The sequence below is a fragment of the Mastigoproctus giganteus genome, chromosome 1, assembly GCF_048544385.1.
Source record: "Mastigoproctus giganteus isolate SK-2022 chromosome 1, ASM4854438v1, whole genome shotgun sequence".
NCBI classification, from domain to species: domain Eukaryota; kingdom Metazoa; phylum Arthropoda; class Arachnida; order Uropygi; family Thelyphonidae; genus Mastigoproctus; species Mastigoproctus giganteus.
The window spans coordinates 142210811-142227289 of NC_143575.1; the positions used below are offsets into that span (position 1 = coordinate 142210811).

The 16479-nt window shown below is 36.0% G+C and overlaps 1 protein-coding gene across 1 annotated transcript in view; it reads right to left on the reverse strand.

The window, feature by feature from the left end:
- Positions 1–16479, reverse strand: part of LOC150091168 (integrin alpha-PS1-like) — a 552996-nt gene that overhangs the window by 89899 nt on the left and 446618 nt on the right. The window contains exons 19-21 of the mRNA XM_090388878.1: positions 16361–16463; positions 8469–8588; positions 5407–5466 (exon numbers count right to left, since the gene is read on the reverse strand). Coding sequence (XP_090245004.1) covers positions 5407–5466; positions 8469–8588; positions 16361–16463 — 283 coding nt within the window. The remainder of the gene's footprint in view (positions 1–5406; positions 5467–8468; positions 8589–16360; positions 16464–16479) is intronic.

Below are 16479 nucleotides of genomic sequence, written 5' to 3' on the forward strand. Positions count from 1 at the left end.
AGCCTTTCTTCCAGTCACTAATCTTGTTGCCCTTCTCTGTACTCGTTCCAGCAGCTCTACATCCTTCTTGAAATGAGGCCTCCAGACCTGTATACAGTACTCTAGGTGTGGCCTGACCATTGCCTTATACAAGGGAACAATCACCTCCTTATCCCTGCTAGAAAAATTCCTATATATCACTGACAATACACCATGAGCTACTCTTGCAGCCCGTCTGCACTGCTCAGAGAACTTCATATCTGCCTGCACAACCACCCCCAGGTCCCTTTCATTCCCTACCACTGTCAGTGTAGTACCACAGAGTTGATACGTTGCTCTGGGATTGCTGTTTCCCATGTGTAGTACTTTACATTTGTCAATGTTATACTTCATTTGCCACCTCTCAGCCCATCTGCTCAACCTTTCCAGATCCTGTTGCAGCAGCATAGTGTCAGTAGTGTCCTTGACAACCCTGCCTACCTTTGTATCGTCTGCAAACTTCGACATTAAGCTTGATATACCGTCATCAATATCATTTATGAATACAGAAAACAATAATGGATCCAACACTGAACCCTGAGGGACTCCACTAATAACATTAGTCCACGACGAACAGTGTCCATTGATTACCACTCTCTGTCTTCTCCCCCTCAGCCACCCCTTTATCCACAGCAGCAATTTGCCTCCAATGCCACACTGCTCCAATTTGTGCAGCAGTCTTCCATGTGCAACAGTATCAAAAGCCTTTCTAAGATCCAAGTATATAATATCAAAGTTATTCCCTGCATCCAGTTCCTTTGTGACTGCATCATAGTATCCAATCAAATTGGTCAGGCAAGAATTCCCCTTAACAAAACCATGCTGTGTCCGAGCTATAGCTGAAGTCTTGTCTAAATGATCCTGAAGTGCTTCTTTAACTAGTGCCTCCATTAATTTTCCTGGAAGAAGTTAAACTCACAGGTCTATAATTACTTGTGTCAGCCTTTGATCCTCCTTTGTGAATTGGGGTCACATTTGCACATCTCCAGTCTGTGGGTACCTCCCCTGAGTCCAAGGAAGCTCTCATAATTATGGCTAAGGGTTTGCTTACTTCCTTTACTGCCTCCTTTAATATAACTGGATAGATCCCATCCACCCCAGAGTTGGAGTCATCCAGTTGCCCTTTTACTGATTTTACCACACTCAGTTCTTCTAAACAGATTCTTGGCCTTCTCTTTAGATCAAGAGTTGAAAATTCATCATATATTTGTTGCATAGCTGCCAACCTCTCACTTTCAGAAAGGTAGAAAGTGTACGATTTTTATTATAAAAAAGCAGGAAGAAAAGCAATATATATATATATATATATATATATATATATATATATATATATACACTGTCATTAAACATTAACATAAGTTAAATTATAATAAAGTGAATAAATAAATAAATAATTAAGCATTCACTAGAGGCAGCGACATGCAATTCCTCCATATGAAGCTGAAATACATCCAATATTTTAAATTAAATAAAATAAAACATAAGCCAGTAGTATGGCAAAAACTGTAGAGCAAAAATTAACATAAAAATAACCCAAATAAACAAACGAACGAAAAGAAAGAATAGATATAAATAGTAGCCCAGAAACCCTTGTATAATTTTGAACTTTAAATCCAATTAACAAAAACTATACAAAATTTAGGATAATGCCAATTACGTTAGCGGTACCCCCCCTGAGAGGTACCAGTTCTGAAAGACGTGAAATATCACCAAAAGAGGGTTAAAGAAACTACCAAACGATAACAAAATCAAAATAAATTAAAATAAAATAGACTGACCATCATGCCCCATATCGACAGAGGACCATGAGGCCATGGTATCGCTGCATTTCAATCGCTATATAAATCGTCGCCGTGGTGAAAAGATCGAATTACCAATTCATCCTCCCTCCTCTGATCGATCCACCAATGCAGAGGATTTGCACGGCGGTGGTCCTTATGCAGCGAAAAATAAATTATAGAACAGACAGCACTCTAGAGCAGAGCCACACCACTGACACACTGTAAGCTGAATCAGCTTTTATAGAAGAAAAAAGGAAAATAGATGGCGGCACAGGTGTTGCTAAATTAGCACATCGACCCATTACTATTGAATTATATTAAGTGTTGACGAAAGTTAAATTATAATAAAATGAATAAATAATTAAGCATTCATTAGAGGCAGCAACTTGCAATTCCTCCATATGAAGCCGAAATATATACTATCATTAAACATTAACATAAGTTAAATTATAATAAAGTGAACAAATAAATAAATAATTAAGCATTCATTAGAGGCAGCGACATGCAATTCCTCCATTGAAGCTGAAATACATCCAATATTTTAAATTTATTCATTTTATAATAATTTAACTTTCGTCAACACTTAATATAATTCAATAGTAATGGGTCGATATGCTAATTTAGCAACACCTGTGCCGCCATCTATTTTCCTTTTTTCTTCTATATAAGCTGATTCAGCTTACAGTATGTCAGTGGTGTGGCTCTGCTCTAGAGTGCTGTCTGTTCTATAATTTATTTTTCGCTGCATAAGGACCACCGCCGTGCAAATACTCTGCATTGGTGGATCGATCGGAGGAGGGAGGGTGAATTGGTAATTCGATCTTTTCACCATGGCGACGATTTGTATAGCGATTGAAATGCAGCGATTCCATGACCATTATTGGCCTCGTGGTCCTCTGTCGATATGGGGCATGATGGTCAGGCTATTTTATTTTAATTTATTTGGATTTTGTTATCGTTTGGTAGTTCCTTTAACCCTCTTTTGGTGATATTTCACGTCTTTCGGAACTGGTACCTTTCGGGGGGGTACAGCTAAATTAATATGTAATTGGCATTATCCTAAATTTTGTATAGTTTTTGTTAATTGGATTTAAAGTTCGAAATTATACAAGGGTTTCTGGGCTCCTATTTATATCTATTCTTTCTTTTCGTTCGTTTGTTTATTTGGGTTATTTTTATGTTAATTTTCGCTCTACAGTTTTTGCCATACTACTGGCTTATGTTTTATTTTATTTTATTTAAAATATTGGAGATATATATTTTTTTTTTTTTTTTTTTGTTAAATATAGACTTTGGACTGGAAATTAATTTTTTCACTGACAACATGCAATTTTTTATTGATTAACACTTAAGTATTTTTAAAGTAATATATCATGTTCATAAGGATGGCATTTCATATATAAAGAGGTTTTGCAGATTTATAAATATACAGCATGGTCACATACCAGTATAACTCTGTGAATTTTTTTTTTTTATAGTTAACAATTCTATGGTCAAACTTAACTCTAAATTACCATATGCATAGTAGCAACAGTTAAAATTATAAAAAAAACAAAACAAAAACATTCATAATATAAACGATCATACCATAATTTATACTTCTGTAACATAACTATGAATTTAGATGCCAATGGAAATATCACAAATGCACCTTTCTTTTCATAAATGCAATAATGTAATTATACTATAAACTTTATTAAATTATTGTCCATAAATAACATGATACTTTTATGTAAAAGTGGCAGGTTTTTATCATCGATCATAATACTAATGATGGTTGTCACATTTTGAAAATTAAGTTACAGATTCAATTATTCTCATTCGAATTCTTTCAGCACTTATAATGAATCAGCACCTTTTGCAATAGCCACCCTTGCCATAGCCTTGTTATGCCTCTTATCTGTAATATGGAACACATCATTTTGCAAATACCACATACTTTATGCACAGAATAGAATGCAACTGGCAGCCAATTTCTTAACTAGAGATGTAAAATAAAATCAAGTATAAATTCACGGATTCAAAAAAATTCTGAATTTAATTGGGAAGCCATAGTTTTTTTTACTTTTTTATGAAAAACTTGGAAGAAAAACTATATTAGGATGGTGAGCACAGGAAAGAGAAAATCAATCTACAACTCTCTCTCTCTCTCTCTCTCTCTCTCTCTCTCTCTCTCTCTCTCTCTCTCTCTCTCTCTCTCTCTGTGTGTGTGTGTGTGTGTGTGTGTGTGTTCACCTACACAAAATCAGAAGAACTTGTAACACTACTTTTTAAGCTTATGCAGATGACATATTAATAATCAACTATTTAACTGCTACATTCAGTTTGATATCTCACCCTGCAGCTGACGTCTACTGATAAATCTGGGAGATAATTAATTAATTATAAATGTTTTGTTAATTAATACAAAGACTGAGACAGAGTGTTAAGTCTGTCTCAGTCTTTGTATGCTTCCATCAATGACACTATAATCTAATCCTTGAGGTTATGTAAAGATTTATACAAAGTTGGGAGCTAAAGGTCAGCCATAAATATTTCTCATCTTTTACAAGAAATATTTACAACTGACCTTTCATTTTGAAATACTACATTTTGAAGTATGTACCTGGGTTTTTAAAGTGAATCTCATACTAAAGGGTTTGTTAGTATGGAATTCTGGATCATGTAATAGTTGAATGATGAAATGACGTTGTCATATGCAATGCTGTTGTTATTTGGTTTTTAGGAGCATTAGCAACTAAGGCCATATTGCTCCGGGGATATGCGGTGGTTGCTTCCTGACCTTTCTGCATTCTCTGTATTTGGTGGTCATGGGCTCGAACCCCGGTCTAATCAAGAAGCGTGTGCTATGCACTGCTGCTCCTGCCCACCTGGCTACGGAGGCAATGTCTAGGCCCAAGTTAGGAATAAAGCTGGTAATGGTTTCGGGAACTTGTGTCAGTGAAATCAACAAGCATCAACAAGCTTCAGTTGTGGAAGACAGTGTCTCAATCTGGAAAATAATTAAATTGGCCAGGGAATTTCGTTGGTATGTGTGCGTGCATGTTTTTACACTCCTGTATTAGTATCCAAGCTGAAAAGAATGTAGAAATTAGACTTTTTTTTTTTTTTACATAACTTTATATTAGATTATGGATGATTATACCCTACAGAAGACAGACTAAAATTAATTAGCAATATATTACTACTGATTTAAAACAGGAATCTTCCACCTTTCTTCATTTATAAGCCCTCATATACCACGCCTCCTTCCAATAAATACCGTTATGTGAAAACTTGCAGCAGTTACAACACCTCAGAAGCTGCAAACAGGGACTCGCATGTGGTGAGTATGGGCTTGGCACACCTAGGGTCCTGAGCTGAATATCATCATCCTTCTCTCTCTCTCTCTCTCTCTCTCTCTCTCTCTCTCTCTCTCTCTCTCTCTCGTGCAGGGTAACTCTCAGGCTTATGCTGCACCAGCCAAAAAAACATTGCACCTATGTCTAATAATAATAACTCAATTCGTAAAAAATTCCAAATTATAGCATGAATTAAAAAAAAAAATGGTATGCAAAATAAAAATAAGATGATATATAAAATAAGTGAAATTTCTATCAAATGTTACCTCTAATTGTAATGGATTAACATCACCAGGAGTCATTCGACAATATCCATTACCAACTACCTAAAATGAATAAAAATAATGTATCAATAAATTTAGTTTAATTATAGCAACTGTATAATAATTAATCATTCTCAAAGCAGTATTATATAACATTTATATCCCATATTGCTTTTATTTTCCCGGATGTAATAATATCTGTTTTGAGGAAAAATTATTTTATTTATAAAGAATAGATGGTCAAGATATGGTCAATATATAATAGGGAATCAAGTTGGAGTCTGTGATACTGTTTACATCTGTCTAATTTCCACATTTTGGAGTCCACTAACAGTAGAGCACCTCATTTCTCACTCATTGTGGAGAGGTTTGAAGAGCTACAGGTTCAAATCCTGTTGGTGACTAGAGAAATTCTGATAGACCTTTTCAATCAAGGCTCCAGTTAATTAATCTCGGGTGGTGGAAGCAGGGGTTTCCCTGCAAGTTATTCTAGTTATTTCAGCCTCCAAAATGCAAATAATCAGCTCATGAACAGAAATATATAGACATAATATACACACACAGTGTAACATGGCTTTTGATTCTAATGTACTAATATAAACAATAATAGCTGCATTTTAAAGAAATGGTATTAGAGAAAAAGAGATATTAAAAATAGTATTTCTTTAAAATAAAATATCTGCATTTGAAACAAACTGCAGTTTGTGAATAAGGTACGAAGTGGCAGTCCACATTGCTCTGTAGTGGATTGGATCAAACTATTAAAGGATGGAATTTCTAGCAGAGCAATAGACTTGACAACCATAGTCTAGTTTGGATTGGACAAATTCTTGGCAAAGGTACAATAATGTGCTTCTCTTTATTCCCCAATAATTAGAGCAGATAGCACAGAGCACATTTAGAACTTTTGTGCATTTTGTCCTTAGCTAAAAAAAATGTTGGAGAAAAGTCAACTTTTGATCAAAAATGAGTCCTAGAAAACCCCAGGGGCTCACATCTGGTAAGTATGGGCTTAGCACACCCAGGGTCCTGAGCTGGATATCATCATTATTCTCTCTTTTGGTGATTCTCTCTCTCTTTCTCTCTCATCCCCCCCCCCAGGGTACTCAAATTTTTTTTGGCAGGTGCAGCATAAGCCTCATGCTTCCTTGTACCATATGGCTAATAATAATAATAAATACATTTTTGTCCAACACCGAATTTGAGTTGAGGGCCAGGGTGAAGATTCCATTTCTTGCAAAAATGCATACAGATGGTCTTATGAGATGAAAACATGAACCCAATGACCAGGAAGAAAGGTGGTTGATAGCTTGTTACAGTTGTTATTCAATAACTCTCATATTAATAACAGCTCCCAACAGAGATAATTCAAGAAACCAGAAACAATTCAAAACTAACCTCTCCAGACTTGAGCAAATGAAAGCATCCTTAGATTCAGGGGAAGCCCCCATGGACTGGAGATGTACAAATGTATTCACAATTCACAACGGGGGGGGGGGGGTTCAAAAGGTGACGCAAATAATTATAGAGCCGTTAGTTTAACTTCTGTTCTGGGGAAAATAATGGAGTCACTGATTAAAGAAGTGATGCAGGATTACCTAGACAAGACTGCAGTAATTGTTCAGACACAGCATGGGTTGTTAAGGACAAGTCTTGTCTGACCAATTTGATTGGATACTACAATGTGGTCACAAAGGAACTGGATACTAAAAATTTGATATCATATACTTGGATTTCAGGAAAGCTTTTGATACTGTTGCACATGGAAGACTGCTGTACAAATTGGAGCAGTTTGGTATTAAGGGCAAGTTGCTGCAATGGATAAAGGGATGGTTGAGTGGGAGATGGCAGAGAGTGGTAATAAATGGACACTGCTTTACTTGGACTAATGCTATTAGTGGAGTCCACCAGGGTTCAGTGCTGGGCCCATTGTTGTTTTGTGCATTTATCAATGATATTGATGAAGGTATATCAGGCTTAATGTCCAAGTTTGCAGACGATACAAAGGTTGGCAGGGTTGTTAATGATAGTAAAGACAGTATGCAACAGGATCTAGAAATGCTAGGCAGATGGGCTGAGAAGTGGCAACTGAAGTTTAACATTGAGAAATGCAAGGTACTATATATGGGTAGCAATAACCGAAGAAAAACCTACCAACTGTGTGGTACTATACTCAGGGAAGTGGAAAGTGATAAAGACCTGGGAGTAATTGTGCAGTCAAATATGAAGTTTGTTGAGCAGTGCAGACAGGCTCCCAGGGTAGGTCATGGAGTCTTGTCAATGATAAATAGAATTTTGCTAGCAGGGACAGGGAGGTGATTATCCCGTTGTAAAGGCAATGGTCAGGCCACATCTAGAGTATTGTGTACATGTCTGAAGGCCTCATTTTAGGAAGGATGTAGAGTTGCTACAAAGAAGGGCAACAAGATTGGTGAGGGGAACACAGGGGTGCTCTTACCAAGAAAGGCTAAAGTTTTGAAATTGCAGTGACTGGAAAGTAGGAACCTGCAAGGTGATCTGATTGGGGTGTATAAGGCCTTGAATGGGTTGAGCAAGCTGAATGCTGATGGGATTCTTCCTCTTGCTCAGATTAAGAACCTGAGGGGGCATAGATTCAAATTGAGGAAAAACAGTTATAGAATAGATGTGTGGAAGTTTGCCTTTAGCCAGCAGGTAGTTGATTGCTGGAACAGACTTCCATCTATTGTTGTGGTTGATAGCCTAAATAAATTTAAGGCTCAGCTGGACAGGTATTTGGAACAAAAGGAGGGGTGAAATGGAAGTGTGTGTTTTTTTTTTTTTTTTTGGCTGATGCTGTATCAGCTTGCTTTTTTGCATCATATGCCTCAACTAATGCTGATGACAAATTATAAATGATAATTACTGTGTTTGTTCACTACTTTATTTCCTCCATACTAAATTATCTGTCTACCATAAAAATTTATTCAACAAATGATTCAAACATTTCATTCAATGATTGAATGATTCAATCAATAAATCATTCAATTAATTATTATTAATTAATTAATTTATATATTTATATATATATATATATTTTTTTTTACCTTAGGTGTTTCTGCCATGTAGAGGAGCCATTTGCCATGCGTATATGTATTAGCTTCTTCAAGTGGCCAATCAATCACAACTTCCACATTCTTTGCTAACCAAGGACCATGGTTAATAACCTAAAAAAAAAAAAAAAAACCAATCAGTTGTTCAATACTCCTCTTAGAAAACCCAATAAATATGTATAAATGAAAGTGGAAAAATTAATGAATTTTTAATTCATGATTCTAGGAAAGTTGTATACATTCAGAAGAGTTTATCATTTTGGGACTCACATATGAAACTGGGCACACGTTTTTACACCATGAATTTGTGGTAACATGAGATTCATACATTTGAAGTATTCATGATATATGCATTCATGTTGGTATTCATGCTGTATACTAACTATGGAAAGCAAATACAGTACATTTTTAAATAGAGGATATTAAAATTACTGCTCATTATAAACTAGTAATGTTAAATTTTACTTGATAACCTCTAATTTAATTAATCTATTCAGTGCAACTCATCCTCTACAAAGTCACTTTTGCACTATGTTCTTACGTCACAGAATGAATAAAAAAAACATAAAACAATACACATTTTATATTACAGGTAAATATATCTGAAACTAAAATAAAGTTTTTACAAATTTGTACGACTAATCACAAAGATATCTTCAACAGTAAATAAACTACATATACCTAATAATACAGAATTTTTCTACGTAAACTAAAACAATGCACAAATATACACAGGAGAGATTGCTTCTACAGGGATGGGATACAATTAAATAGAAAGGGTGCAAGAATATTTACGGATGCTATCGAGGCAGTGTTAGGTGGGTCGGAGTACTGCTAGCTTTGGGGGGATACACAGACTAATAGAACAGGAGATTTCAGAGACTGCTGGGAGTCATTGCAGTACAAGGAAACACATTGGTTGTGTTAGGGTAGCTAAGAATAGGAATAGGTGCATGTATACTTACGTGTACACCAATGCTAGGAATTTGGTAAATAAATTTGATGAATTTGAGATGTTGGTCAAAACATCAAAGGCAAATATTGTTGGGATATCAGAGACGTGGTGTCACACAGATATAAGGAATGCAGAACTGGAATTTGGGGAGTGCAATGTGTATAGGAAGGATAGATAGGATAGGAAGGGAGGAGGGGTTATGCTGTTAGTTAAGAAACACATAAACATCAAACTAAATGAGTATTTAGCATCTACATTCACACATGAGGAGTTATTCAGGGAGGGGAATGCCATAGGTGAACTAAACTCTAGCAGTGAGCTAGGTGATTTTGTAATAACTGAGAGGAAAGTGGAAGAGTAATTGTTGAAGATAAACATAAGAAAGGCACCTGGGCTGGATGGGATCTATCCAGTTATATTAAAAGAGGCAGCAAAGGAAGTAAGAAAACCCTTAGCCATAATGATGAGAGCTTCCTTGGACTCAGGGGAGATACACATGGACTGGAGAAGTGCAAATGAGACCCCAATTCACAAAGGAAGATCAAAGGCTGACACAAGTAATTATAGACCTGTTAGTTTAACTTCTGTTCCAGGAAAATTAATGGAGGCACTGGTTAAAGAAGCACTGCAGGATCATCTAGACAAGACTTCAGTTATAGATTAGACAGCATGGGTTTGTTAAGGGGGAAGTCTTGTCTGACCAATTTGATTGGATACTATGATGCAAAAAATAATTTGGATCTTAGAAAGGCTTTTGATACTGTTGCACATGGAAGACTGCTGCACAATTTGGAACAGTGTGGCACTGGAGGCAAATTGCTTCTATGGATAAAGGGATGGTTGAGTGGGAGAAGACAGAGTGGTAATCAATGGAAGCTGCTCTTCGTTGACTAATGTTATTAGTGGAGTCCCCCAGGGCTCAGTGTTGGGTCCATTGTTGTTTTCTGTATTCATTAATGATATTGATGATGGTATATCAGGCTTAATGTCCAACAATACGAAGATTGGCAGGGTTGTTAATGATACCAATGACAGTACACTGCTGCAACAGGATCTAGAAAGGTTGAGCAGATGGGTTGAGAGGTGACAACTGAAGTTTAACATTGACAAATGTAAAGTACTGCATGTGGGAAGCAGTAATCCCAGAGTAATGTATAAACTGTGTGGTACTACACTGACAGTGGTAGAGAGTAAAAAGACCTGGGGGTAATTGTGCAGGCAGATCTGAAGTTTTCTGAGCAGTGCAGACGATCTGCAAGAGTAGCATGAGATCATGGTGTCTTGCCAATAATATACAGGAATTTTTCTAGCAGGGATAAGTAGGTGATTATTCCCTTGTATAAGGCAATGGTCAGGCCACATCTTGAGTACTGTATACAGGTCTGGAGGTCTCATTTTAAGAAGGATGTAGAGCTGTTGGAACAAGTACAGAGAAGGGCAACATGATTAGTGAATGAAACAAAGGGTTGCTCTTACAAAGAAAGGCTTTAATTTTTCAAATTACAGTGTCTGTAGACTAGGGACCTGCAAGGTGATCTGATTGAACTGTATAATTTCCTGAATGGTTTGAGCATGCTTAATACTGATGGGATTCTTGCTCTTGTTCAAAGTAATTGCCTGAGAGAGCATAAATTTAAATTGAGGGAAGACAGTGTAGGATAGATGTATGGAAGTTTTCCTTTATCGAGGGGTGTGTTGATGCTGGAACAAACTTCAATCTGTTGTTGTAGAAGTTGATGGCTTAAACAGAACTAGACAAACATTTGGAGTGAGTGGACTGGTGAAATGAGAAGGGGGTGTGTGTGTTGTTGTTGTTGTTTTTTTTTTTTTTTTTTTTTGGCTGATGCTATATAACTTTACTTTCTTGCATCATGTGCCCTTGCTAATGTATCCGGATGGAGGAGGCACTCAAGAATAAGCTTTATGCAAATAATCGTTTGTTTGTTTGGAAATTTTTTTAGGCTCATTGGCATCTATAGCCATAGCGCACCATGCAAACAATTCACATATACCATGTTGAAAGTATTAAAATGCTGAGAACTATATTTGCACCATTCAGGAACATATTCTTCATAGGATTGCACACCAAACATACTAAAAAGAATGAAAGCATTTCTGCAGAACTCTGTTAAAATTTTAGATCTGTTACAATTTTAATGAAATTCTGTACTCATTTTAATAAAATTTTGCATTTGTAGGTATTTAAAACTGAGTGCATAATAATGGGATAACTCACTATTTTCATGATTTTAATGTGCACATGATTGTGCATGCACACACATGATTTTAGCATATTTTTCAAAATTACCAAGTCATAGTTTAATTGGCTATACTTTTATCTGGCTTCATCTGGTTGTTTTTTTTTTTATATTTGGTCAATTCATGCAAGAAATATTTATGGATTTGGACATTAATAGTTTCAAGGCAAAGGTTTCAAGTAAGTAATGATTGATAGTTGTACTCTGTTTCCTGGAACAGAAAGGAATTTTTGTAATTATAATAATTTCAATTATCTGACCAAGTTCTGATCAGTTGTTCAAGATTAATGATGTGTCTACCCACACACCATGATGGCTACCCAGAGAATCTGTGGAAACTAATCTCTACCTCAATTTTTTTTAGTACAGTAATTGTTATTATACAGTATGTAGTGCATATCTTTCTCTCCATTGTACTCACATAATACTGCACAGCAATGAGATTTAAAGAAATAATTTTTGGAATCACTTACAAAAGTACATATAGCTTGCTGAGGTGATCTTGTTTCTAATTTGCTGCATGAGAAGTTCTTCTCATGCTTTTTTTTTACTTCTGACTTCACAGAGTATATCAAAGCTGAGTGAACAAGAGCGAGAGTGCAGTGGCACATGAGTGGACCATGGACCATGGTTCAAGTCCATGATTTCTAAATATGATTAATGATTGTATTCAATATTTATTGAAAACTCCTCTGACCTGGTGGTCATGCTAGAGTATAAACAAGAAAGAAAATACAATTGGACCTCTATATAACGAAATCGATTGTTCCCTTGAAAAAATTCGCTATACAGAAATTTCGTTATAAAGAAATATGACCTTTTCAACAATGAAAAATACTGTAAATTCAGAAATATAATAAAAGATGGGAAATAAGTGTTTGAATAAATTTTCTAACATTTTAAAACAATTTATTAATACATACATATTAAGAAATGACTACTTACATGATGCCCACAATTTATTAGCACACTTTTAAGAATTATGTCGTAAAATATTTGGTTATTTTTTGTTATACACTGGATTTCTACTGTACACTGTTCATAAAAATGTTCACATTTGTTTAAACTTTAAACACTCAAATATATTTTCTGTTACATTTTCTTCCCACTGAAGGCCTCAATGCAAAGTTTCAAATGCTGTCAACATTTGTTTGGAAGGTTTAATATTGCTCTCATTTTTAACCAACTCATCATCAATATTGTCACTAGTTCTTTAAATACTCTCCAAAATGTTGGAGTCACTTGGATATTCAGCTACTATGACTTCATTATCAACTCCTAAAAATTCGTCAAAACAATTTCTCCACTGATCAAATCTAAATTGGAACTCTTCCCCTAGATTTCTTAATGTCTTCTAGTAGTTCATCCCTCTCATCTCTGTTAATTAGCATTTTAGCAAAACCTGCTTTTGTGAAACAATTCTTAATCATTGTTTCCATCACATCTTAACTCCATGCTTTTGCCAACTCTGATATGCACATCCACAAATCTATAACAGAATCTATAGGTTGGTTGATTGGTTTCTATTCACAGTATAATTTTTTTCAGTATGCACCTTTGGTGGTGCATTTTCAAATTCTTAATAATGCCTTAGTTCATTGGCTCCAATCAAGATGAATTATTCAAAAGGAAGAAAACAAGCTTCACACTTGTAATTTTCGAAATTACTGAGTGAAGGTGGGCAGGAGCAGTTGTCGACAATCAACATGATTTTTCTGTTTTCTTTCATCATCTTTTTATCGAAATTTAAAATCCACTGCTCAAACGTTTTTCGTCATTCAAGGTTTTTTTGTTGTAGTTCAACTCTAACAACTTTACTCCTTTGAAACATCAGATTGTTTACTTTTACCTATTACCAAAAGCTTCAGTTTTTCATTTGCAACCAAGAGTGTCATTCTCTCCTTACTATTTTTACCACCTAAACGTTTATCACCTTTAAAAGTTGGTGTCTTTGTTCAGCAAACATTTAAAAATTACACGTTTCATCAACTTGTCTTTGGACTCGTAGTCCTCCATAATTTTTTTTCAAAACTGTTTCTTTTCAATGAGTATAGTCTTCTTCGATTGCAACTCCACTTTTGTCAGTAATAACTTTTTCGAGTAAGCCGTGATGCTCTTTAAATTTGTCCATCCAACCAGAACTGGCTTGTAATGTTTAATGCCCCAGAAAAGGTGCATAATACATAGCCTTTTCTTTTATTAATACCCTCAATATCAGTGTTTTGATCTCAAATCAACTTCATCCACTTAAAACCTGCTTCATCTACATCTTCCCAAAGGCATAATTTTGCACTCTTCTAACTAGGTCCCATTTCCTCAAACAGTTTGAGAGTTGAAACAGGGTTTTTCAGAATGGTTGACACACTACTAGCAGGGACATCAAATTTAAAGCAATTTCTTTTTTTTTCTTTAACGCCGTAATCTACACTACAAAGCATTTCCACTTTTTCACACTACACCCAAGGATTTCCTCTTAGACACTGTAAGGTTACTTGCACAGCAATTAAAAAAAGCTGAAATTAGGGACTACTTGTAGCTACCACTTAAACAGAAACAGGTGAAATTTAGCGAAAGTGGGGATGACTCATTTCTTCAAAACAACAGATGAATTTCCGAGATAAATGAAAATCACTCTCTCCTAATACTCTGATAGGCTGCTTAAGGTAGAAAATAGGTTGAAAACAAGCCAATGCCCGCATCGGGAACATGCCTTAATCTTTGCCAATGGCTATGGACAGCTGACTATTTGGATTCTCGGCATAGTAGTGTATAAGTTGTATAGGTTTTACAGCTGACCCACTGCTGGGCAAAGGCCTCTCCCAAACTTCCATCTTTTTCTATTCCACGCCATGGTTGGCCAGTTTCCTCCTGCAGGGTTTTACAGGCACCATTAAATTGTAAAATGTTTTAGCTCTTAACTCATGGAATTAAAGCCTTTAGCTATTAAAAGCTAAAAGGATCAATGCTTAATCCTTTTAGGTATTAATTCGTGCTTTCTACAGCATCATCTTTTTGCCTAGAGGCCAGAGGTGTGAACAACGCGTACCCAGGTCTCTCAAAATCAGTTCATTATATGGAAATTTTCTTCATTATTCGGAAACTATTTTCAATGTAATGACCACGGGGAAATCAAAAAAAGTTTGCTACATAGAAAATTTTGCTTTATAGAAGTTTGTTAAAGAGAGGTCCGACTGTATTTCATTTGGTAGTAGCTTACTAGCATAGACCCAAAGCCTTTCAAACTAGCCCTTCGGCAGGTATGATAATATGCAGCTCTGTCAGATGAAATCCTTCTTTATTCATTGTGAAGGTATTCACAATATGAGATATAACTTAAACGATGCCGCTTCTGCATATTTTTGCTAATTCAGAGTTTAGCTGTGTACTAATATGATGCATTTGCACTAACTTGTATGTTGTCTAAATCTCTCGCAGCCTGAGGCTGAAGCCCTTAACATATTTCAGTCTTAATTTATATTATACACCATCAGGCATCTCTCATATTGTGGAGTTATACTTCATAACTGTTTTGTCATCATTGCATCACTAGGCGCCTCCGTAGCCAGGTGGGCAGGAGCAGCAATGCATAGTACATGCTTCTTGATTAGACAAATTTGAATTAGCAAAAATATGCAAAAGCGGCATTGTTTAAGTTATATCTCATATTGTGAATACCTTCACAACGAGTTGCCCTGATATTGCACTACTTCGAATAAGTAACGCTTCACCAAGGAGAAGACTGTTGTTACTTATGTAGAAGCATAGTACATGCTTCTTGACTGTTGTTACTTATGTAGAAGCATAGTACATGCTTCTTGATGTTGTTGTTGTTATTTGGTTTTTAGGAGCATTAGCAACTAAGGCCATATTGCTCCGGGATATGCGGTGGTCATTCCCTGAATGACCTTTCCGCATCCTCCGTATTTGGTGGTGACGGGCTCGAACCCCGGTCTAATCAAGAAGCGTGTGCTATGCACTGCTGCTCCTTCCCACCTGGCTACGGAGGCGCCTCATGCTTCTTGATTAGACTGGGGTTTGAGCCCGTGACCACCAAATATGGAGGATGCGGAAAAGTCAGGGAATGACTACCGCATATCCCTGGAGAATATGGCCTTAGTTGCTAATGCTCCTAAAAACCAAATAACAACAACAACATCAAGAAGCATGTACTATGCTTCTACATAAGTAACAACAGCTAATGCTCCTAAAAACCAAATAACAAACAAACAAACATTGCCTCACTAGAGTAACTACTCACCTTCCGAAGAAGGGCCAAATAGTCCCGAAATGGTGCCATCTGGGTGGTGGTGGTATCCGCTGAGAATAAGTAACAACAGTCTTCTCCTTTGGTGAAGCGTTACTTATTCGAAGTAGTGCAATATCAGGGCAACTCATTGTGAAGGTATTCACAATATGAGATATAACTTAAACAATGCCGCTTTTGCATATTTTTGCTAATTCAGAGTTTAGCTACATACTAATATGATGCATTTGCACTAACCTATACATTGTCTAAATCTCTTGAAGCCTGAGGCTAAAGCCCTTAACATATTTCAGTGTAAAAATTTGTGTAAAAATAATAATCTTGTGTAAAGTATTACAATCGATATTCTAGGATAAAATAAAATAACATATTAAAAAATAAATCTAAATGCATTACAACAGTAAAATACCTCATACGTATGAACCACTTCACTTCCTACATCTTCTTGAAATTTAATATCACTTGTGACCTTCAGATCTCCTCCATAAAATACTTGTTCTGGACTTGATGCTCTGAAGATAAAAAAAA